A 25,942-nucleotide genomic window follows, 5' to 3' on the forward strand; every position below is an offset into this window, starting at 1 on the left:
TTTAGAATAAAAAAGCACCTAAAACTTACCTCGTGATTCTCTGAATCCAGCAGGCCTGTTTCACAGTCAATGCAGTGCAACACAAGCAGCTGGGGGCGGAGCTACAGCCCTGCACCATAAAGAGTGCGGGTAGCTGCGCCATTGCGCAGTGGAGTCTGCGCGCGTGCGCAGTAGCTCCAGGCACTACAACGCGTCCTGTCTCCGGGCGACCCTATCCCTGGCTGAAGGGATGTCGCGCTGTTCGCCGCCCCTATCCTGGGCTGAATGGCCAACCTGCGTTACAGTCCCTCGCCTCGCCTCGTCGCCATTGCCCTTACCTCCTTCGCGGCGGGGCCCGCCCGACTAGCAGCTCTTCGGTGGCGGGCCGTGCCCGAACATTTCCTCGGCAGCGGGGCCCGCCCGACCAGTGCCTCTTCAATGGCAGGCCCCGCCCGAGCACCTCTTTGGTGGCGGGGCCCGCCCGACTAGCAACTCTTCATTGGCGGGGCCCACCCGACCTCCTCCCCGGTGGCGGGCCCCGCCCGAACTGCAGCTCTTCGGCGGCAGGGCCCGCCCGAGCACCTCTTTGGTGGCGGGGCCCACGAGAGCACCTTGTCGGCAGCGTGGCTCACCAGAGCACCTCTTCGGCAGCGGGGCCTTGCCCGAACTGCACCTCTTTGGCGGCGGGGCCCACCCAAGCACCTCTTCGGCAGGCTGTTGGAGGGCTCCCGGTGTTGCAGTAGGTGAGTAGAAACGTTTATTTATTTATTTATTTATTTATTTTGATTGATTGATTGATTTATTGGTTGATTTATTGATTTATTTATAATTTATTATTGATGATGGCTCTTTATTGGTAAAAGTGAAGTGCTTAATGCTTTGGAAAATCCCCGAACTTCTCTCTAACTTCCCTTCGCCCCCATCTCTTGCTACCTGTGCCTAATGTCTAAAGTGTAGGCAAGGTTTTTCTCGGCGGGGCCCGGATAGAGGGTCTGGGCCCCGCCGAGGAGAGAGAGTCCGGGCCCCGCCGAGGAGAGAGAAAAATCGACACTTACTCCGTTCTAAGTTAGTTTGGAGTAACTTTTCGCTGCCTAAACTTGCAAAACAGGCATAAGTGGCTGGTAACGCCCCCTAGTAAAAAAAACTGTACTAGCAGCAGGCGGTTAAGAAAGCAAATGGCATGTTGGCCTTCATAGCAAGGGGATTTGAGTACAGGGGCAGGGAGGTGTTGCTACAGTTGTACAGGGCATTGGTGAGGCCACACCTGGAGTATTGTGTACAGTTTTGGTCTCCTAACCTGAGGAAGGACATTCTTGCTATTGAGGGAGTGCAGCGAAGGTTCACCAGACTGATTCCCGGGATGGCGGGACTGACCTATCAAGAAATACTGGATCAACTGGGCTTGTATTCAATGGAGTTCAGAAGAATGAGAGGGGACCTCATAGAAACATTTAAAATTCTGACAGGGTTAGACAGGTTAGATGCGGGAAGAATGTTCCCAATGTTGGGGAAGTCCAGAACCAGAGGTCACAGTCTAAGGATAAGGGGTAAGCCATTTAGGACCGAGATGCGGAGGAACTTCTTCATCCAGAGAGTGGTGAACCTGTGGAATTCTCTACCACAGAAAGTTGTTGAGGCCAATTCACTAAATATATTCAAAAAGGAGTTAGATGAGGTCTTTACTACTAGGGGGATCAAGGGGTATGGCGAGAAAGCAGGAATGGGGTACTGAAGTTGAATGTTCAGCCATGAACTCATTGAATGGCGGTGCAGGCTAGAAGGGCCGAATGGCCTACTCCTGCACCTATTTTCTATGTTTCTATGTAAAATGAAACTATTCTAACGAACTAGAACTGGAGCAAACTAAATGCCGAGAATTGCGATTTCTAAGATACTCCATACTAAACTAGTTGCTCCAAAAAAAAGGAGCAACTCGTGCCAAAACTTGGGCCCATATGTCCACTTCATCACACCTGCAATGGCTTCAAGCTGACACTATTACTGCAGGTCGCCTTGGCAACTATAACTTCTCATTTCTACTCTTGTTGCAGGAGAGGAAAGCCCATAATAGAAAGGGGTTATTTACAGCAGGAGGCTTTCCTAATATTCTACCAGTAAGAAAAGTAGGCCCTACATTTTTTGAAGGAGGCTATAGCAGGAAGTAGGAGATGGGGAAGTTAGCCATCAGCTAAGGGTTTCATTCACTTACTGACAGAAAAACACACTGAATTTCTCTACCATTCCACTCATTCTACTGAAAGTTGCAAATGAAGTCTGCTCAGAAGGATCTCACTGTTATGTGTCTTCATCTTCTCTTTCCCTACAGGTGCCACAAGAACTGCAGCCAGGTCCTAATACATCTGGGCAAATTTAACAGAGTATTTTTGAAGAAGTAACCAATTCGATAGACAAAGCGAATGGTGTAGATGTGGTGTAAATCAGTATCGGAAATCATTCGATGTAGTATATCATAGGCTTATTACAAAAATTCAGGTCCAAGAATTGGCTTTATTGGCTGGTAGTCCCTCAATGCCTCAAATTTAAAAGACGCATAATTGTGTTAAGTCATTTCATCGCCTCATCACTCCATTTCTCTCCAAAGCCCCATTTATTCCTACTCTCTGCTTTCAGTCCATTAACCAATCCTCAATTAATGCTAATTTATTAACCTTAATCCCATGAGTCCTAGTTTTGTGTAATAACATCTTGTGTGGGCCTTATCGAATGCTTTTTGAAAATCCAAATAAACTACATCCACTGGTTCCCCCTTATCTATCCTGCTATAGGTGCAGCGTCGTGAATCCGTAACCCTCGGGACCGAGGACGTTCTGAATTCCGGGCTTTTCCAGACTTTTGATTGTCTTTCTGACATCACAAATCCGGAAACACTCGAGCCCAAGTTCACGTATTTCCGGAATTCGGAATGTCAGGAAGGAGGGGGAGGCCCCGCTGAGCAGAGGGGGTCCTGGCCCCGCCGAGGAGAGAGAGTCCAGGCCCTGCCGAGGAGAGAGGGTCCGGGCCCCGCCGAGGAGCGAGAGTCCGGGCCCCGCCGAGGAGAGCGCGTCCGGGCCCCGCTGAGCAGAGGGGGTCCTGGCCCCGCTGAGGAGAGAGAGTCTGGGCCCCGCCGAGGAGAGAGAGTCCGGGCCCCGCCGAGGAGAGAGAGTCCGGGCCTCGCTGAGGAGAGAGAGTCCGGGCCCTGCCGAGGAGAGAGAGTCCGGGCCTCGCCGAGGAGAGAGAGTCCGGGCCTCGCCGAGGAGAGAGAGTCCAGGCCCTGCCGAGGAGAGAGAGTCCGGGCCTCGCCGAGGAGAGAGAGTCCGGGCCCCGCCGAGGAGAGCGCGTCCGGGCCCCGCTGAGCAGAGGGGGTCCTGGCCCCGCTGAGGAGAGAGAGTCCGGGCCCCGCCGAGGAGAGAGAGTCCGGGCCCCGCCGAGGAGAGAGAGTTCGGGCCTCGCCGAGGAGAGAGAGTCCGGGCCCTGCCGAGGAGAGAGAGTCCGGGCCTCGCCGAGGAGAGAGAGTCCGGACCTCGCCGAGGAGAGAGAGTCCGGGCCTCGCCGAGGAGAGAGAGTCCGGGCCTTGCCGAGGAGAGGGGGTCCTGGCCCCGCCGAGGAGAGAGAGTCCGGGCCTCGCCGAGGAGAGGGGGTCCAGGCCCCGCCGAGGAGAGAGAGTCCGGGCCCCGCCAAGGAGAGTCCGGGCCTCGCCGAGGAGAGAGGGTCCGGGCCTCGCCGAGGAGAGAAAGTCCGGGCCTCGCCGAGGAGAGAGAGTCCGGGCCTCGCCGAGGAGAGGGGGTCCAGGCCCCGCCGAGGAGAGAGAGTCCGGACCTCGCCGAGGAGAGGGGGTCCAGGCCCCGCCGAGAAGAGAGAGTCCGGGCCTCGCCGAGGAGAGAGAGTCCGGGCCTCGCCGATGAGAGAAAGTCCGGGCCTCGCCGAGGAGAGAGAGTCCGGGCCTCGCTGAGGAGAGAGGGTCCGGGCCTCGCTGAGGAGAGAGGGTCCGGGCCTCGCTGAGGAGAGAGGGTCCGGGCCCTGCCGAGGACGTGTTCGGGCCCCGCCGAGGAGAGAGAGTCCGGGCCTCGCTGAGGAGAGAGAGTCCGGGCCTCGCTGAGGAGAGAGGGTCCGGGCCCTGCCGAGGACGTGTTCGGGCCCCGCCGAGGAGAGAGGATCCTGGCCCCGCCGAGGAGAGAGGGTCCGGGCCCTGCTGAGGACGTGTTCGGGCGGGCCCCCGCTGAGATGTTCAGGGGGGCGGGCCCCGCCGAGGAGGAGGTGTTTGGCGGGCCCTGCCATAGAGAAGCTGTTCAGACGGGCCCAGTCGCCATTGTGTCTGGGCCAGTCGGCCGGCCCATTGCGGAGGAAGTGTTCGGGCGGGCCGGCAGCGGGACCCCGAGGTCGGCAGGGTCGACAGGTCCGGATTCCAGACGACCCTGCCACCAATCGGTTCGGTGTCCGGATTCCGGAACATTCCGGATTCTGGAACTCCAGATTTTTGACACGGCACCTGTAGTAACATCTTAAAAAAAACTCTAACACATTTGTCAAACACGATTTCCCTTTCATAAAACCATGTTGACTCTGCTTAATCATATTACAATTCTTTAAGTGCCTTGTTACCACATCCCTAATAGTAGATTCTAGCATTGTACCCGCTACTGAACTCAGGCTAATTGGCTTATAGTTCCCTGTTTTTTCCCCTCCTCCTTTCTTAAATAGCGGGGTTATTTTTTCCACCTTCCAATCCTTGGGAACTGTTCTAGAATCTAGGGAATTGTGGAAGATTAAAGGCAGTGCATCCACTATCTCTGCAGTTCTGTCTTTTAAAACGCTAGGAAGCTGGTCGTCAGGTGCAGGGGATTTGTCGCCATTTAATCCCATTAATTTCTCCAGTACTATGGGCTAGAATATGCACTACATCTCTGCCCGGTTTCTTGGTGGTTTGGGTGAAAACCGGGTTGGCGAAAATTTCCATAAAGAGTTCCGCTGGTGGTTTTGAAATACCGCTGGGGAGCGGACCGTTGGCGTGCACCGTTCAAAGACCGCTATCGCCCGTTTTTTGACTGAGCGGTGACCCGTAGGTAAGTAGAAAAAAAACGCCCACGAGAAGCAGTGGGAGCTAGGTGGTAGGTAAGTAGCCCTGCAAAAAAAGGTAAGTTCATGGGTTTTTAATAATTATTTTAAAATTCTTTTACAGTGATTAAGTTGAAAAGGGTCCTGAGAATGTTTTCTGATTTTTTTATTTTATGTTTTTTGGAAAAAATATTTTTTGTGTTTTCCCATCTCCTCGGCCCAACCTGCAGCCTCGGTCTAAATTTTAATAATTACCATCCATTTTGTTTAAGAACTGCCCAATCGGCCCAAGATTGAGTTTTCTGCCGAGAATATGGGTGTAAGGTCCATTTTTTTTCGCCGGGCAGATTTTTTCCCTTTTTTTCCGGAATTTTTCGCCCACAGTGATTTTAAAATCTTAGTGGTATTTAGGGCGGCAATTCGGCGCTGGTGAATTTTTGGGAAATTCTAGCCCTTTGTCTTTACTTATGCTGATTCTCTCTCGACCCTTGGTTCCCCATTATGTATGGAATGTTTTTTGTGTCTCCTACCATGAAGATAGATACAAAGTATTTGTTTAATGTCTCTACCATTTCCTTATTGCCCATTATAATTTCTTCTGTCTCTGCCTCTAATGGGACCACGCTTACTTTCACTAATCTCTTCCTATTTACATACCTATAGAAACGTTTACAATGGCGTAGAAATTCCGCTTTCTCCTTCCCGCGGGCGTTCGACTAGATTTTAGAGAAAAAATGCGCACCTACCTGAAGCTGCTACGCCCACTCGAGTTCCCGATCCACAGGCCTCCTCTCCCTGTGCGCCACAGCGCATGCTCGTAGGGATGTCCGTAGGGATTCCAGCTGGAGCTGGAGTCACATGGCTCTGGCCAGCCAATCAAGGTACAGTATTTTCTCATTCATATTAATGGAAACTCCGTAAGTTGGAGTTCCCATTATTATGAATGAGAAACCCCCCCAAACACCCAAAACACTAATAAAAAATAGAAAATATACACTACATATTTAAGGTTCATTTAAATGAATTATTAATGTCTTACAAAAAAAAATATTTTCCCGATTTTTAAAAAAGTTTTAAAAATTATGCCTTAAAATAAACTTACCATAGTGGGGAGGGTTTTTAACAATAAAATATGTTTTCATAACTATATTTTAATATGTTTTTGTGTGTTTTAAAACGCTTTTTCAGACGCAAGATTTTTCAGGACATTTGCCGGGCAAGATATGGGTAAATCCCGCAATCTTGCCCGTATAACTGTCCTCGCTCCCAATCTGGCTACGATCTGTCAAGCTCAAGCTCCAGCTTGACAGATCGGAAAAGCCGGTTTTCAGTGCATGCACTTTGCGCACTGAATACTGGCTTTTCCAATTCCTTCCCGGGTCCGTTGAACCTTCGTACGGGCCCAGGGATGTCGGAATTTCTACCCCAATATGTTTTCATGTATCTTGCTAATTTACTCTCATATTCTTTTTTGTTTTTCCATATCAATTTCTTGATCCTCCTTTGCTGAATTCTATAATCCTCCCAATCCTTAGACTTACTGCTCTTTTTGGCAACATTATAAACGTCTTCCTTTGATCTAATACTATCTTTAACTTATCTTGTTAACCACAGTTGGACCATTTTTCCTGTGGGGTTTTTGTGCCTTAAAGGAATGTTGTAAATTATGTATTAATTCTTTAAATGCCAGCCATTGCTTGCCTCTGTCATATCTTTTAATGTAGTTTCCTAATCTATCTTAGCCAACTCACCCCTCATACCTACATAGTTTACTTTGTTTAGATTTAAGAGCCTCGTTTCGGATTTAACTAAATATTATGGTTACTCTTCCCTAAAGGCCCCTTTACTGCAAGGTTATTAATTAACCCTTTCTCATTGCACAATACTAGATCTAAAATAGCCTGTTCCCTAGTTCGTTTCTCAACATACTGATCTAGAAAACTATCTTGTATGCATTCCATGGATTCATCCTCCACACTATTATTGCAAGTTTGGTTTGCCCAGTCTATATGTAGATTAACATCCCCCATGATTATTATATTACCCTTGTTACATGCACCTCTAATTTCCTGATTTAAAATGGCAGATTAAATTTAATGCAGAAAAGTGTGAAGTGATACATTATAGTAGGAAGAATAAGGAGAAGCAATATGAACTAAACGGTACAATTTTAAAGGGGTGCAGGATCAGAGAGACATGGGGTTGTATGTACACAGTCTTTGAAGGTGGCAGGACAAGTTGAGAAGGTTGTTCAAAAAGCATATGGGAATCTTGGCTTTATTAATATTGGAACAGAGTACAAAAGCAAGGAAAATATGCTTGAGTATTGTGTTCAATGCTAGGCACCACACTTTAGGAATGATGTCAAGGCCTTGGAGAGGGTGCAGAAGAGAATTAATAGAATGGTACCAGAGGTGAGGACCTTCAGTTGTGTGGAGAGACTGGAGAAGCTGAGATCGTTCTCCTTGGAGCAGAGAAGGTTAAGAGGAGATTTTATAGAATTGTTCAAAATCCTGAAAAATGTTGATAGAATAAATAAGGAGAAGTTTTTTTCCAGTGGCAGATAGGTCAGGAACCAGAGGACACAGATTTAAGGTGATTGACAAAAGAACCAGAGGCGACATGAGGAAACATGTTTTTTACACAGTGAGTTGTGATCTGGAATGCACCGCCTGAAAGTGTAGTGAGAGCAGATTCAATGGTAACATTCAAAAGAAATTTGGATAAATAACCGAAGGTAAAGAAATTACAGGGCTATGGGGAAAGAGCAGGGGAGTGGAATTAATTGTATAGCTCTATCAAAGATGGGCTGAATAGTATCCATGTGTGCTGTATCAGTCTATAATTCTATGAAATGGGTGTCATTGACAAATGCAGAAATTGACTTCATTATTTTTCAGGAAGGAAAGGGAGCAAACGTTTCAGACTTCTATCAAGATCACACAACAGAAATTATAATACAGTTCTAAAAAAAATTAAATCTAACATTTTTTGTCAGGTAGTGAATCTAACTGCAAGATTTACACTGTATATTTTTATTCAAATGTGGAAAATAGAACAAACAGACAATTACATATATAGCACAATGTGGCTGCAAAATCTTTTTAATTCTTAATAATCATGGTTAGCCAACAATTAAAGATGTTACTATCTGTATGCTATCTTTTCATATAAAAGCACTGAAGTTTACTTCAATGATGTCTTGGGTTGTGTATCAAAATAAACTGCATATTTGACCAAAATGTAAAATTGTTTTGTAATCTGTAGCTTTTGCTTTTTAAACCAGAATGTATTGATTAAATAAATGACTGTAACCAGAACAACGCCCTACATGTTTGAAGGATTTGATAGACAACCAATGAGTTACATTATTTCTGGTTTAGTCTGATTAGTGATTAGTTATTTATTTACGCGACACTAATGTTGGTTATTGTATATTTCAGTTTTTGAACATATTATAAACTACTTAAATAAATATTTTAAAATTGCTTACCCATACTCATTTCTGTGCAGCAACAAAGGTAAAACAATTTGTAAGAAAATACAGGTAATTAACTGTAGATCTTGCCATTCATGTTTAAATCCAATATGTGGTCAAGGACAAATCTCCTTTTCTTAGAGTTATTGAAGTGGAGTAAGGATGAGTTTCCAATGCTATCGTTACGATTTAAGCAGCATAGTGCAGTAGATTTAATGGTTAACTAAAACATTAAAATATCTTTTCCATTTCACCCACATGTCCTATTCTGAAACTGATTGGCCCAGATTTTGCTGTGAGCAGTGGAGCAATGGCTTTCACTCTTTATCTTGTGTACAGGGCATCTGTAAGCAGGTAAAGCAGCAGGCAAGCTGTTCAACCAATCAGATTGAAGAATCGTCACAGATGGCAAAGAGGGATTAAAAAACAGTAAATATAAATTAAATTGAAATTCTTGTATAGGATGCAAATTAAAGATTGGGTCATACACGTGAGATTAAGGGAAAGACATAAAAGAGCAAAACATTAAAAGTATATTAAAAAATTGTACTTAAAAAAAATCTGTAACATTAATTTTCTTCTGAGGGAATGAGACTCCACACTTAAAAAATAAATTTTTCAGGGCTAGTGAGGTTGTTCAGCCGTAATTATGACTTACTACGCTGTTAAAAACTCATTTACTCCTGATTGAACAAGGCTTAAAAATTTTAGCAGTCTTTAGTCCGATAATCGTGGGTAATTAGCCTAAGTTCAAGCCTGAACAGTAATTTCTGTGCAGATTCCATTGGCAAAGACTGCGACAGCGCACCCTGTGGAGGAACAGGGTATTACTGACAGCAACCTCCAGATTTCCACGCTTAACTGCGCATGTATGGATGCCAAATGTTGCTTTCAATTTAACCCAGTAATAAAGGTAAGCACCGACACCTCGCCTTTATTAATACAGTAAAATTCAGGCTATTTTTGATAGAAAAAATACAAGATCAAAATACCAAATTTTCAGCTGAACTTTTGTACCATGTAAAATTATTTCAGCAATAAGAATGCAATGGGCGGGGCGGGGGGTGGTGGGACTGTGGTGAGAAATAGTTGAATGGCTTAAGAGCAATTATATTCTGTAGGTAAACTTTCTATGCACACTCTACTCAAAAGATAATTTTTAGTTTCATTGTTCACCACTATAGGCAGGAAAAGTTCTGTTACAGTTGCTCCTTTTTATCACACAACTTTTTTGGTGAAACATTGGCCTGGATTTTGCGGTTGTATTGATAGTGAAACATTCAATGTTCGCCTTCATTACCCTGTGAAACTGACAGCAACTTCTGTCATCCGCACATGCACAGTTAAATGGGGAAATCCAGAAGATTATGTCAGTGATCCCCTGCTCTCCACTGTTGTTGAAGTCCTCACAGATGGAAATCTTATAAATCACTTGACTTGACATCAACTTCCATTTTTTACACTCTAATCTCACTATAAAAAATCTTGAAAAAGTTAAGCCTTGTTGAATGAAGTGCAACTGGATTATGATTGACTAAGTCATAATTACTGCTGAACAACCTCTCTGGCCCTGAACAATTAATTTTATATTTTTGAAATGTCAAATTTCTCCATTATGAAAAATATTACATACATTTTTTAAATAAGAAAAAAGATTTTTTTTAAGTTTGTTTATAGTATTTCAGCTTCTACCTTAATCCCATGTATATGTTCCAATCTTATTTTACTCTCTGTAAACTTATTAAAAAGTGAAGAATTATCAGTGCTTTTTATTTCCTGGTTTGCTGTCTGAGTATTCTTCAATGTGACTGGCTGCTTAGCCTGCTTGATGACATCACTGTTGCTGGATGCCGAAGGTCTCCTATAGGTGGCGCCAAAATGAAATTAAAGTCGGAAAAGATGAAATCCACGCCAAAGAGATCGCTAAATCTTTATGGGTAACTTTCTTCGAGGTCAACGGTGAGCACCTTCACTTCACCGCTAACCACAAAATTTGGGCCAGCAAAATACATTAAACATTAATTTTGAAATAAGATTTTTGTGGAGCAGCTTAACTGTTTATATTTGTTTAAACTCCATTCGATCATAGTGTGAGACAAAATGTCACCCATTCAATTACAACAGAGGACTATCACATCAATTGAGAGTAGCCTTATAAGATGCTGGAACAATAACCCCAAAGGTTTCATTTTGCGCAAGGACAGTTTAATGTTTAACTAGAAATCATACCTGAAATCTTCTTGGTTCATACAACTGACTACCACACCACAGAATGCATCTACCAACTGAGCCCAATATTAAAATACTTGATGAACTGTTAGCTACTCACTTCCTTCAACATATCATTGGCAATGGACTGTAAGTATTCTGAGCTGGTCAGTGAATGCTGAAAGATGCATATCAAAAACACTAGCCTGAGACTCAAAAAAAAAAGCAGAAATACTAAAACTGTCATGTATTCAACTATTATTGTAACCCATGTATAAGCTGACCTAAGCTGTGCACCTTGAGAACATTGACCACAAGGGGGTGAACTTGTGGGAGACACTCCTAACCTGGACTTTCAGGTATAAAAAGGGAAGCTCCACCCACCTTCATGACTTGAGGTCTTGGTAATAAAGGTAACTGGTCACAGAGTGACCTTCTCTCAAGTATGGGCCTCGTGTGCATTTATATTATATAGTAAGGACATATCAAAAACGACTCCAACTGTTCTGCATCAGGGAATAGAACAGGATGACCATAGAGACCAGCCTATCAATACCCTAGCACAGGTCAGGTGGTAATCTATTATCACCTAATGGAAGCACATTAATATGTGTCATCTGCATTTTTGTATAACTACAAAAAGATTCAATGTTTACAATCAGAAAGATACTCAATGTTCCTCCCATCTTCTACACAGTGGAGTATAGGAATATAAAGAATGAACGCTAATAGAATAGACCATGATTCTAGTAAAAAGAAATGTAGTAGTGGTAGTGTGAGAATCACAAAGTTGGAAAATTATCTGACAGTTTCACCTCGACATGATATCCTTGAAACAAACCTAAACTACTCAAAACTACAAGAGAGCACGAGAGCGGGAGGAGCGGAAATGGACCCGTGAGGGGAGAGAAGTAAAAATAAATCAAAGTGTAACATAACAGGAAAGCAGGGAAGTGATTGGTTGGTCAGTATTTCTCTTTTTTGGACATTGGTTTAAATTAAGAACCGGGATTAAAAACTAAAAACATTCAACACTTGAAAACGTAATTAATTAAATAAAATACATTAGAAATGGCAGGGGAGGCGATGTGTTTCAGCTGCAGCATGTGCGAGCTGGTGGACACCATTGAAGTCCACGACGACCACATCTGCAGTAAGTGTCGGTTGCTCGAGGAACTTTGGCTCAGAGTTCATGAACTGGAGTCCGAGCTTCAAACACTGTGACACATCAGGGATGGGGAGAGTTACCTGGACGCTGTGTTCCAGGAGGCAGTCACACCCCTCAGGTTAATAATTGAAATTTGGTCCGTGGTCAGGGACAGGAGGGTGTGACTACAAGTGAGATAGGTATGGGGACCCACAATGAAGTGATGGAGAAGCCTCAGCCCCTGTTCTTATCTAACAGGTACGAGGCTCTTACTCCCTGTGTGGACAAGAGCAGGGACTGCAGGGAGGATGAACAAACTGACCACAGCACCGTGGTACAGGGGACCATTCAAGTGGGGGGAGCAAAAAGAAAGGTGGTAGTGATAGGCGACAGTATAGTTAGGGGGATAGACACTGTTCTCTGCAGTCAAGAGCGTGAGTCCTAAAGGCTGTGTTGCCTTATCCGGTGCCAGGGTTAATGACATCTCCTCTGGGCTGAAGAGGAACTTGGAGTGGGAGGGGAATGATCCAGTTGTCATGGTCCATGTAGGTACCAACGACATAGGTAGGACAAAGAAAGAGGTTCTGCTGAGGGAGTATGAGCAGCTAGGGGCCAAATTAAAAAGCAGAACCACAAAGGTAATAATCTCTGGATTACTACCTGAGCCACGAGCAAATTTGCATTGGACAAATAAGATCAGAGAGATAAACGTGTGGCCCAAAGATTGGTGTGGGAGAAATGGGTTTCGATTCATGGGGCACTGGCACCAGTACTGGGGTAAGGGGGAGCTGTTCCGTTGGGATGGGCTTTACTTGAACCAGGCTGGGACCAGTGTCCTAGCGAATCGAATAACTAGGGCTGTAGATAGGGTTTTAAACTGAATAGTGGGGGGGGGGGGGGGTGAGCGGACATTTAAAAAGTCAGTAAATAGTGTAGTTTAGATTTTAAAATAATTAATGTTGAGCACTATACTGTAGCGATCGGGGTAATGATAATCAGACTGTGACGGGAAAGGACAGAATGTATAAACATAACAGTGCATCAGAAAGTGGGGTCAGAATGTGGAAAAATGGTAAAAAAGACAAAATTAAAAGCTCTTTATCTGAATGCATGCAGCATTCATAACAAGATAGATGAATTGACGGCACAAATAGAAATAAATGGTATGATCTGATAGCCATTACAGAGACATGGTTGCAAGGTGACCAAGGCCAGGAACTGAATATTCAGGGGTATTTGACATTTCAGAAGGATAGGCAGAAAGGAAAAGGAGATGGGGTAGCTCTGTTAATAAAGGATGAGATCAGTGCAATAGTGAGAAATGATATTAGCTCAGAAGATCAAGATGTAGAATCAGTTTGGGCGGAGATAAGAAATAATAAGTGAAAGAAGTCTCTGGTGGGAGTAATCTATAGGCCCCATAACAGTAGCTACACTGTAGGACAGAGTATAAATCAAGAAATAATGGAGGCTTGTAAGAAAAGTACTGCAATAATCATGGGCAATTTTAATACTCTGTCCGACACTGTAGCTACTGTTAGGGGGCATATAGATTGGACAAATCAAATTGGCAAAGGTAGCCTTGAGGAAGAGTTCATAGAGTGTATTCGGGATGGTTTCTTAGAACAATACGTTGCACAACCAACCAGGGAGCAGGCTATTTTAGATCTGATAATGTTTAATGATCTCATAGTAAAGGATCCTCCAGGGAAGAGTGATCATAGCATGGAAGAATTTCAATTTCAGTTTGAGGGTGAGAAAGTTGTGTCTCAAACTAGTGTCCTGAACTTAAATAAAGGTAATTACAAAGGTATGAAGGAAGAGTTGGCTACAGTGGACTGGGAAAATAGATTAAAGGGTAAGACAGTAGATAAGCAGTGGCAGACATTTAAGGAGATATTTCATAACTCTCAGCAAAGATATATTCCAGTGAGAAAGACTCTAAGAGAAGGAGAAACCATCTGTGGCCTACTAAGGAAGTAAAGGATGGTATCAAATTGAAAACAAAGGCATACAATGTTGCGAAGGTTCGTGGTAGGCCTGAGGATTGAGAAATTTTTAGAAATCAGCAAAGGACCAGCAAAACAAATAAGAGAAGATAGTTTAAGAGAGCAAACTAACAAAAAATATATAAACAGACAGTAAGAACGTCTACAGGTATATAAAAAGGAAGAAAGTAGCTAAAGTAAGCATTGGTCCCTTAGACGATGTACCTGGGAAATTAATAATGGGAAACAAGGAAATGGCAGAGACTTTGAACAAATATTTTGTATCGGTCTTCACAGTAGAAGACACTAAAAGCATCCCAATAATAGATGATCAAGGGGCTATAAGGAGGGGGAACTTAAAACTTAAAAAAAGAAAAAGTATTAGGTAAAATAGTGGGACTAAAGGTGGAGAAGTCCCCTGGACCTGATGGCCTGCATCCTAGGGTCTCAATAGAGTTGCTGCAGAGATAGTGGATGCATTGGTTGTAATCTACCAAAAATTTATTGGATTCTGGACAGATTCCTATTTAAGAAAGAAGCGAGACAGAAAGCAGGAATCTATAAACCAGTTAGCCTAACAGCTGTCATTGGGAAAATGCTGGTGTCCATTTATTAAGGAAGTAGTAGCAGGACATTTAGAAAATCATAACACAGACAAGTAGAGTCAGCATGGTTTTATGAAAGGGAAATCATGTTTGCCAAATTTGCTGCAGTTCTTTGAGGATGTAACGAGCAGAGTGGATAAAGGGAAACCAGTATTTGGATTTCCAGAAGGCATTCGATAAAGTGCCACATAAAAGGTTACTGCACAAGATAAGAGCTCACGGGGTTGGGGTAATATGGATCGAGGATTGGCTAACTAACAGAAAACAAGAGAGTCGGGATAAATGGGTCATTTTCAGGTTGGTAAACTGTAACTAGTAGTATGCCACAGGAATTAGTGCTGTGGCCTCAACTATGTACAACCTATATTAATGACATGAATGAAGGGACCGAGTGTAATGTAGCCAAATTTGCTGATGATACAAAGTAGGTGGGAAAGCAAGTTGTGAGGAGGACGTAAAGAATCTTCAAAGGGATATAGATTGGCTAAGTGAGTGGGCAAACATTTGGCAGATGGAGTATAATGTGGTAAAGTGTGAGGTTATCCACTTTGGCAGGAAAAATAAAAAAGCAAATTAGTTAAATAGAGAGAGATTACAAAATGCTGTGGTACAGAGGATTCTGGGGGTCCTTGTACATGAAACACAAAAAGTTAGCATGCAGGTACAGCAATAATTCGGAAGGTAAATGGAATGTTGGCCTTTATTGCAAGGGGGATGGAGTATAATAGTAGGGAAGCCCTGCTACAACTGTACAGGGCGTTGGTGAGACCACACCTAGAGTACTGTGTACAGTTATTTAAGGAGGGATATACTTACATTGGAAGCAGTTCAGAGCAGGTTTACTAGGTTGATTCCTGGGATCAAGTGGTTGTCTTATAAAGAAAGGTTGAGCAGGTTGGGCCTATACTCATTGGAGTTTCGAAGAATGAGAGGTGATCTTATTGAAATGTGTAAGATTCTGAGGGTGCTTGACAGGACAGATGCAGAGAGGATGTTTCCCCTCATGGGGGAATCTAGAACTAGGAGGCATAGTTTCAGAATAAGGGATCGCCCATTTAAAACAAAGAGGAGGATGCATTTCTTGTCTCAGAGAGTAGTGGATCTGTGTATACCCCAGAGAGCTGTGGAGGTTGAATCATTGAATATATTTAAGGTGGAGTTAGACAGATTTTTGAACGCTAAGGGAGTCAAGGATTATGGGAATCAGGCAGGGAAGTGGAGTTGAGGCTACGATCCGATCAGTCATGATCTTATTGAATGGTGGAACAGGCTCGAGTGGCCAAATGGCCTACTCCAGCTCTTATTTATATTCTTATATTGTTGGAAAAGCTTTCATCACATGCTTCTAAACAAGTTTGCTATCATGGCAAAACTAGAGTATAGTGTTTAACATTAATTATTTTAAAATCTAAACTACTCTATTGACCATTCATTTATAAACAATATTCTACTTCATGTTGAAAGGAAGCCTGTTTAATATCATGCTTACCATTTAAAGCTCTCTAGGTTGCCATGACAAATATGAATTTGATCTATTAACACCTAGGTTGTTTTGTACCTGCTTGTATACACTACAAGTCTGAAAAAGGTGTCAGTTACCTGATGAAGGCATGCCCAAATGGTATCCTGGCTGATATAGCATGGATCCACCATGGCTGCCTGAAATGGCCCGTTGGCATAAAAGTTGAGTGAGGTCATGACATTCACAGCCACAGACAGAACTGGCCAGGTAGATTAGACATGGCCACAAGTCTTTATGTAGTACCTGGTGCAATTCTCCTATAGCCTGTATAATGAAACAATTCTTCAAACACACAGTTCCTTACTAAGGCCATCGATGTAGGCTGTATATTTTCTTTGTGGTGGGGGCGGGGGGGGGGGGGGAGGCGCAGGGAGGGGAGGGGTGCAGTTAATATCTTGAAGGGCGCATCCTCCAATGCCTCACTCTCCTTTCTTCCACACTTTTCTGCTGCTCCTCCACCTCTATTATAATGGCAAACAAATGAATGCATATTGAGAATTCCGTACCTAGTCCAGTGAACCTTTCACAGTGGATGGGGGCAAAGTTAGCCTGGAGATCACAAGTCCAGCACTATCTTGAGGAAATTCAAAGAAGAACTACTCCCCAAACTCTTTTAAGTTCCAGTAATCCATCGTCCTTCTGCCAGTTTCAGCTGATCCTGGCAACAGCTACATCTTATAAATGCCGTTCTAAGTACCCCAATCCATTAAGAGTGTAACATGCACTACCGCACCAATTCTCATTTACATTAATTTAATTTAGCTCTGTGGGAACTCGGTAGACAGATCAAAGATCGGGACAAACCAAGATTTCAAATTTGCATGCATCGATTTTGGGGCAGGAAACTGGTGGAAATGGCAACTGCTCCAATTTCCAGACCACAAGATACAGTTGTACCAATTGCAAGCTTCAGATATGTTGAAAAAGTGAGGAATATTAGAACAATTCTATTGTTAACCTGGAAACATGCTTCCAACAAAACTAGTAACAGTAACTGATTTGGACAAAATTTTCTATTTAACCTAGTCCAATATGTTTATTTTTCTTAATTACTTTTGCAGCAGTTCATTTCAAGTGATTAGCATTGTACATCTACAGATCTTTACAAAGGCCTGACTAACAAAATATTCTCCCATCCGATAAACATGAAAAAAATAAAATGGAGCAAAGTAGGTAATAATACTGGAAATACATATCAAGTCTGTTCGTGTCTGAAAAGAGATGAGAAGGTTATTCTTTTGAACAAAGACCTGTCATCATAATTCTGAAGATAGTGAAAAGATGCATGTAGGTGAAGGATAGCTATGTAAGTATTTTCATATTTTTTAACATTCACATCTTTCAAATGTTATAATTTAATTATAAGAAAAATACATTCAGATGACATTGAGAAGATTCAATAACTATCAAGATATAAAGCAACTCATCATTGAGATAAGGACATGCAGTGTCAGAGGCCGAGGCTATTGCTTGACCAGGTATTTACAGCAAAGGTTTCTAACACAAATAGGAATCACGGATTGTAATCAGAGATGCTATGCTGTTACCAAATTTGGCACTGTCCAAGGGTTACCCGTGAAGAATATATCTGGAAAAAAGATCCATTCTACAGTGTATTATCTATTAAGCTGTTGAGAGAATAACCTAAAAAACAATAAGAGCATGGAAAATTCATTCTTAAAGCCTGAAAGGTCAATATATACTTACACAATGTGGGCCAGGTTTAGCGGTTTTTCAGGCTGGTCAGGGAACATTGGGTGCAAAGGCTCACGACTGGAAGCACAACTTAAGGACTTACTAAGTGCATTAGTTAGCTTCTTTGCAGGGGATTTCTGGGAATAAAGATGGGAAAGGTAACATGGAAAGATAAAGTATAAAAATATTAAACAAGTTGTACAGTTTCTAAATTATGACATTTTACATTGTGTCTGTCTCATTTCCTCCTTACTTCTCTCCTTCAGAAAATCTTGACTGCACATAGTCTCCTTTAACTAAAAGGATAGGACAACAAGTTATAAACCTTTCTATGACACAACATCACTGCTGCTCTCTATTGAAGTAAATTTGCCATTAAACAAGGTGCATTATTCTCAGCATTTACTTGGCATATGTAAGATGGTTTTGCTATTGTTACCACAACGTATCCATTCACCTGGACACAGTTGCTGAGTTCCAGCATTTGGTCTCCTAGATTAATCCATGAATCTTGGCTAAATGGCTCTAATTCTTGAAAGAAAAAAAATTGTCTTACCCCTACTTTATTATTAGCTTTTCTTTCCATTAAGTCCCATTGTTAATTTTACAGAATGATAAATTGCTACAGCACATAAACAAGCCTTTCAGCCCATTAAGTCTGTACCAATGTTCTTTCTCCACACGGACTACCTAGTCTAATCCCACTCTATTGCTCGGGTAAGAAGTTGATTTTGAGGTAGGAGATAGAGAGCAGGGATAATGGGTATGTACTCAAATTGGCAGGATGTGACTAGTGGTGCCCCCGGGGTCTGTACTGGGACCTCAGCTTTTCACTATATTTATAAATGACTTAGATGAACGAATAGAGAGCTGCAGTTTGCTGATGACACCAAGTTAGGTGGCACAATAAATAGTATAGTTGGGAGCAGAAAGTTGCAATGGGATATTTATCGAGTAAGTGAGTGGGTAAAACTGTAGCAGATAGAGTTCAATATGGGGAAGTGTGAGGTCATCTATCAATACCCTAGCATAATTCAGGTGGTAACCTATTATCACCTAATGGAAGCACATATGTGTCATCTGCATTTTTGTATAAATACAAAAAATGCACCTAAAAGATAAATCAGAGTATTTTCTGAATGATGAGAACTGTGGAGAAGCAGAAAGATTTAGATGTCCAAGTACAGAATAAAAGCTAGTGGACGGATACAAAAAAATGATTAAAAAGGCTAATGGAATGTTGGCCTTTATCTCAAAGGGTCTGGAATACAAAGGAATGAAAGTTATGTTATGGTTGTATAAAGCTCTGGTTAGACTGCTTCTGGACTATTTCGTTCAATTCTGGGCACCACATCTCAGGAAGGATATATTTGCCTTGGAGGGGGTGCAACGCAGATTCACCAGAATTATACCGGGGCTAAAAGGGTTAAATTATGAGAACAGGTTGCATAGACTCAGCTTTTATTCCCTTGAGTATAGCAGATTCAGGGGTGATCTAATTGAGGTATTTAATGTGATTAAAGGAGTTGTTACGGTAGATAGAAAGAATCTATTTCCTCTAGTCTGGGAGTCCATTCACCTGGACATGACCTTAAAATTAGAGCTGGGTCTTTTAGGGGTGATGTCAGGAAGCACTTCTTCACACAGACATCGGTGGAAATCTGTAACTCTCTCCGCCAAAAAGTTGTGAGACCTGTCAACTGAAAATTTCAAAACTGTAATTGATAGATTTTTGTTAGGCAAGGTTATTAAGGGATAAGGAACCAAGGCATGCAGGTGGAGTTAAGATATAGATCAGCCACGATCTAATTGAATGGCGGAATAGGCTCAAGGGGCTGAATTAGCTACACCTGTTCCTATTGTAGATTCACAAAAGGAAAATGAATGCTGTGACTGAATGGAGTTACCTTTACTTCAATGTTAACTGGTTTCTCGATTTGAACAAAATTTTATCTTTTGAAGAATTCTATTAAAATATCATGTGAACTTCCAATCACCAGTGAAGCAGTATAAAACTAATATGTGTCTGAAGATATACTATACCACATTTCGTCACCATTATTTGTACAATATGTGCTGCACCCACTAGACTGAAGGGGGCCCTTTTTGATGGTTTTATTTCATAATGCTAAATGACATGGATTGGATTTGTATTAGGAACAGAAAAACGGTTCTCTTACACTATCAGAAATGCTAATATTAGCAGGTAAAACAAGGATTTTGATTAACCCACATGACATAGGGGAGAAAATTAAACAATGAGGTGAATAAATTAATTGAATTTTCATTTTTTTTGGTTACTCAAATTAGCAGATAAATATTACCAGGCTTCCCAAAATTGATTAATGGGTAAAAGCATCACAGCATGTGATGCTGAGCCATTTAAATTAGAAGAGCACAGTCTTATCCTAGTCTGTGCATTAGTTATCTGATCTCAAGCAGAGGAAATATAGTAAGCCAAGGTGTCCATTCCCGACTGCTATCCAATGACTTCTGCATCTACGCATCAGGTGGGCACAGGATTAATCTCAGATGTAATACCCCCAACAGTTGAATAACCAACACACAGACTGATTTTCCACTTCAGTGTGGATTCAGGATGGAAGAAGAGAACAGAGCAAGGGGAAAAAAAAAGTTCACCAGATTAAACGGGGAGTTATAGAATCATAGTACTATACAGAATAGTAAAAGGGGCTGAAATTGCTTACTGCTGGAAATGGGGCGCACCGACCCTGTTTCTGTTGATTTTACCAGCACGGTGGATGCGGTGGCCTCTTGAGCGAAATTCTGCTCTTTGCCGTTTTTTTCAGGCAGCCCGGAAGTCGGTCATAATGAGAATGGAAGTGTGGCGGTGAGTGGAAGTTCGCAGTCTAGAGGGGAGGAAGTTGGGGGCGGGCATAGTGTCCGCAGCTGTCAGAGTAGCGCTGGTGACATCATCACGGCGCCACATCACCATGGCTCTCCCTGTCACTTAAATTTTTAAAGTTCAGACCACTGGGCTACCAGGAAGGGTTTCGGCCGGGCCAGCGGCCTGGCACCCAAGACGGTGTGCCTGGTTGCCTGTTGGCGGCCTGGCCAAATCTGGGGCATAATTGTCAGCCCAACATGGCAGTCAGCCGACAAAAAAAAAGCATGGCGGTAGTGGAAACAGATCCTCCCCTTTAATGGGAGCCACATCGCAATTTTAGAAGGACGACAACCTCACTGTACCGGCAGAAAAAAAGCGGCATTTTTCAAATGGCGGCCATTACACAAGAAATTGGTGGCCATTGCACTCTGCAGCGTGGCTGCCAATTTCCGGCGATAACAGGCCTTAAGGGAAGGGGCAATTGTCTAGTTGACTCATTGAGCCTGTACTGGATCTCTGAAAGTGTTATCCACTTACTTCCATTTCCCCTACCTTCTTCTGATACCCTTTTAATTTATATTTTTCAAATATTTATCCACTTTCACTTTAAAAGCTACCATGCTTCCACCATTGCTTCTGCATTCTGCATCCTAACACCCCTCTGCATAACCAAATTCCAAATTTACTTTGTCAATACCTCTCAATTTTGGACATCACTATTAGATCTCTTCTTAACCTTCTCTATTTGAATAAAATGAGTTTCAATTAAATTTTGCCCCTATATGCCTTTTTACAGCATTATCACTTGTCTGCCCACTTTTAAAGATTTGTGTATCTGAATCCCCAGGTCACTCTGCTCCTCTACTCTTTTTAAAAGTTTTATGATTTAGCATATATTTCCTCTCCTTATTCTTCCTCCCAGAATGTACTACCTAACATTTATTCACATTCAATTCATCTGACATCTCCAGCCTAATCTTGTGCTATGTCCTCCTAAAGTTGCTTACTGTCATCTTTACAGTTAGCCACACTATCTTTTTATTGTCTGCTAATTTTAATATTGTATTCCCATAACCAAATCCAGGTCATTTATATATTTTGAGAGGAGTAGTGGTCCAACACTGACCCCCTGAACACTGGTGTTTACATCCCTCCAGTCTGAAACACATCCGTTAATCACTATTCTCCTATTCATGCTGCCCAATTCTCTTTAATCCATGTGTCTTCATTTTATCAATAAACCTCCTAAATGAACCTTATCAAATGCCTTATGTAAAATCCATATTCACAACACTACATTTCCTTAATTAACCCAATTCTTTCATGATGAATATTAATTTTATTTCATTTTATGTACACATACAGCTGCCCACAGACTTTTTGTGGGCTTTTCTGTGCTACTTACTGTCTTTTGGAGTCTGATACAGGATGCCCTCTACAGGGGATATGGGACCTATGTGAATAGGACAAGCAACAGCGTGTGTCTTCAACCAATCAGATTGAAGAATCCTCACTGACACACACAGGGGGAAATTTTAACCCCAAAAATGGGCCAGTTTGGGTTGGGTGGGAGATTAACGTGGTAGAAATCTGAAACCCCGATCCCCTCTTCCAGCCTCCAATCCCCGGCCCCTGACCACTCCCTCGGCCTCTAATCCCCGGTACCCGACCCTCCTCCAACCTCTGGCTTCTGATGCCTGCTAGCCCTCTCTGGCCTCCAATCCATGGACCCCTCCCCCAGCAGCCAATCTCCGACACCCCCCTCCTACCCTCCGATTCCAGCCTGGGCCTTCTGAAATCCCCTCTGATCTCCGCTCTACCGCACCCCCCTCCCCACCCCCACTGATCCAAGCCTTCCGACCCCCCAACCCTGATCCCGGCCTTCCGATCCCTCACACCCACCCCTCAATCTGGCTGGCTTTGGGGGAAAGGGGGAAAACAGAGAAAAAAATATTAATCTAGCCTTGCTGTTAAATTTGGCAGGGCCTGAGGCATACCCATCCTTCCCAACTGCAATACAGCTCCCACAGCCTTCCCACCTCCCCCCTATCCCTCTCCCTACCTGCCTTCAAGTTAAAATCCTGCCCACAGGTTCTAAACCAGAAACCATGTTAGAATATGTAATTCAATGTAAAATATATACAGAAAGCGAAATAAAGAGAGAGAAAGAAAGATGGTAATAAAGAAAGATGGTAATAAAAGAGACAGATAAAAGAAAAAGAAAAAATGTTTATTTTAATTTAAAAAAAATTCTCCAACAATAATTAAATCTGAAGGAATGAGACTCCACACTTGTAAAAGTTAATTTTCAGTGGCAGAGGGGTTGTTTGGCAATAATTAAGATGTATCACACCATTAAAAAAAAATCACTTACACCTGAATGCATTGCACCAGCGCTAACTTTTTCTGGCATGTTTAATGGGTGACTGATGGGTAAGTACAGCAACCTCATGCCCTTCATGTATTTTAATGATGAGTCTCTCGGCGAGCAAAGCTGATAGTGTTGCAGGGCAAATCAGACAGTAACTAACTGATTTTCGTGTTTAACTGCGCAGGTGCTGTCAATTTCATTGCAACCGCAAAATCCGGGTCAATGTTTCACCAAAAATGTTGTGTGATAAAGAGGAGCAACTATAACATTAGAATGTTTCCTGCTTATAGTGGTGAACAGTGAAACTAAAAATGATCATCTCATAAAGGATCATTTGAGTACAGTACGCATAGTGAATTCACCTACAGAATATAATTTCTCTTAATCTGTTCAACCTTTGCCTCCCTGCATTCTTATAAATGAAATAATCTTACTTGGCACAAAAGCTCAGCTGAAAATTTGGTATTTTGATCTTGTATTTTTCTAGCAAAGCTTGTTTATGGAAAATGGCCTGGATTTTGTTGTACTAATAACGGCAAGGCCGTCAGCGCTCGCCGTTATTACTGGGTTAAACTGACAGCAACTTTTGGCGTCCACACGTGCGCAGTTAAACGTGGAAATCTGGAGGTTGCCGTCAGTGATACCCTGTTCCTCCTCAGGGGGTGCTGTTGCAGTCTTCACCAAGGGAATCTGCACAGAAATTACTGTGAAGACTGTCCATTTTACACCATAATAACAATGAGTGCTGATAGCCCCACCGTTATTACCGCAAAATATGGGCCAATATTTCTCCCCCCCACCGCCCCCGCACCACCCCCCCACCACCCCCAACCCAAAGAAAAAGTAAATTGAATGAAAAGATTACAATTTATACTATACATGGCTGCAATATATTGTTTATATATTAAACAAATAGTATTATTATGTTGTATATATAGATGCATCTTTTGCTCTCATATCCAATAAATTAATGTACTTCTTACCCAAGATGTGTATTCTTTCATTTGGTGCTGGTTGCTATGAGAACCGCTTGCATGGCCTCTCCAAAAGCAGTCCTGACAGAGCTGGTAATTGTGACACTGCTGGCAACGATATCGAAAACCCATCATGCTCTCACTGTGGCAGTAGGAACACTCAACAGGGTGGAAGACTGTGTAGACGGAACACACAAAAGCATCTATGTTATTTTTACTTTGCACTGTTATTATTGCGTTCAGTTATATTTTATTTTGAATATATACTGGATATTTGAAGTATTAAAAGTATTATGATGAAAGAATATATTCATTCTCTAAAGCAATAGTTTTCAAATTGTCCTGTGAGGATGATTCTCTGCAAATCCTGACACTCGCAAGACCCCTTGTTGTACTGCTTACAAAGTGATGCTCTAGATACAGAAACAAATAAGTGCTAGCCCCCACTGTATCCTTCAACTTATATACTGGCACTTAGAAATATTTGATTGTAGAAATTTACAAGATGGATGGAGTGCATTTTTGTTGCACTTTAGTGTTAGTCTATGTGCCGTATTTGAGCTATAGGGCTATCTGACCTCCAATACTCCTATCTCACTGCCAAAAATATTGTGTGCTCAATTTTAATTATCAGGCAGCTGACCAGTGAAGTGGATGAGTCAGCCGTACGATCCCTCCAGCTGGATTAGGTCAAGGGCCAGGCCCATTAACATGCTGCTGCAAGCTGCATGCCCCAAATAGGCGTTCCCCCTGCAATTCACCAGCTCCATGCCTCCACAATATTGGGAAGCTTGGAGGCTGAACTGGTCAGTAGGGATGTAGATCCTTGGTGGAGGGGTGGGGGAGAAATAGCAGGGGGAGCTCCAGTGCACATGCGGACCACGGTATTCTTGTGGAGCCTGGAGGAGCACTTCTTTTTGGGGCCTCTTCCTCTTCACTGATAGATTTTAGTAAGCAGAGTACTATTTTTAAAAGTAGAAGTGGCACACTTAGTAAATTTCCAGTGTGGAGCTGAACCTGCACCCGATAAAGACGTTTGAGATGTCTTTTTGTATGCAAGGAGAGATGCAAGTTTTTTTTGAACGACATATGCCAGGAAGGTCACTTGTTATCTCCATTCTTTGCTGAATTATCTGAGGCATTACAATTGGCTTGAGTTTGTGCTCCTGATCACTATTTGGTGACTCTTGCCGCTTTTGGGAGGACTTGGGATTGGGGCAGGAATGGGCTATGAGGCCCCTGATTGGCTGAGGTACCAGAGGGCCACCTCATGAAAGCTGTAAACCCAGAGTGAGTCATTACCTGCAGAAAAGAAAAATATAAAAGAAAAAAGCCACCAGTATGCAAGGTGGAATTGTCCTTAACTGTTCATAACTTACCATTTTCAACATTTGCAAGGCGATGCATGAGTGGCAGCCAGACAAGACATTGTGGTGGGGGATCGGACATCAAGGTGTCCAGAAAAGTATTTAGTGTCACTTTTTTCTGCAAAACACAAACTAGAAATTGGATTCTTCTTGTAACTGAAAAGGATCCATCAATATTCAACTGTCTTAGAAAATACGAAAAGCATTGAAAACTTATCCCATCCAATTTCTAGTAACTCCTCAGAAATCAAAGTAAAATGATTAACTCATTTCATCCAACCTGCTTTTCCTGGTTCTCAGAATATATCAAAATGACAATGCAAACTTCCATCTCACGTTAACATTTTCAAAAACATGCAATACAATGATAGCAAAGAGATGCCAATTAAAAAACCGCTCCGCACCATAAACCCATTTCTACAAATTCTACAGCCTGATACAGTCCTACTTACAGAATCATACCCAACAGCCAATGTCCCAGACTCCTCCATCACCATCCCTATGTATGTCCTGTCCCACTGCAGGAGAGATCCACCAGAGGTGGCAGCACAGTGGTATACAGTTGGAAGGGAATGGCTCTGGGTGTCCTCAAGATTGACTCTGGACCCCATGATGTCTCACGGCTTCTGATCAAACACAGGCAAGGAAACCTCCTACTGATTACCCCCAACACCCTCCCTCAGCTGATGAATCAGCACTCCTCCATGT

General features: G+C 42.7%; 1 protein-coding gene across 17 annotated transcripts in view; it reads right to left on the bottom strand.

The window, feature by feature from the left end:
- The window catches only part of dtna (dystrobrevin, alpha), a 709,829-nt gene that overhangs the window by 266,535 nt on the left and 417,352 nt on the right, over positions 1–25,942 (bottom strand). For all 17 annotated transcript variants that reach the window (XM_070892657.1, XM_070892659.1, XM_070892667.1 and 14 more), the window contains 3 exons: positions 25,247–25,352; positions 23,877–24,043; positions 17,687–17,811 (listed from right to left, as the gene is read on the bottom strand). In XM_070892657.1, coding sequence (XP_070748758.1) covers positions 17,687–17,811; positions 23,877–24,043; positions 25,247–25,352 — 398 coding nt within the window. The remainder of the gene's footprint in view (positions 1–17,686; positions 17,812–23,876; positions 24,044–25,246; positions 25,353–25,942) is intronic.

This window comes from Pristiophorus japonicus, chromosome 1 (genome assembly GCF_044704955.1).
Source record: "Pristiophorus japonicus isolate sPriJap1 chromosome 1, sPriJap1.hap1, whole genome shotgun sequence".
NCBI classification, from domain to species: Eukaryota; Metazoa; Chordata; class Chondrichthyes; family Pristiophoridae; genus Pristiophorus; species Pristiophorus japonicus.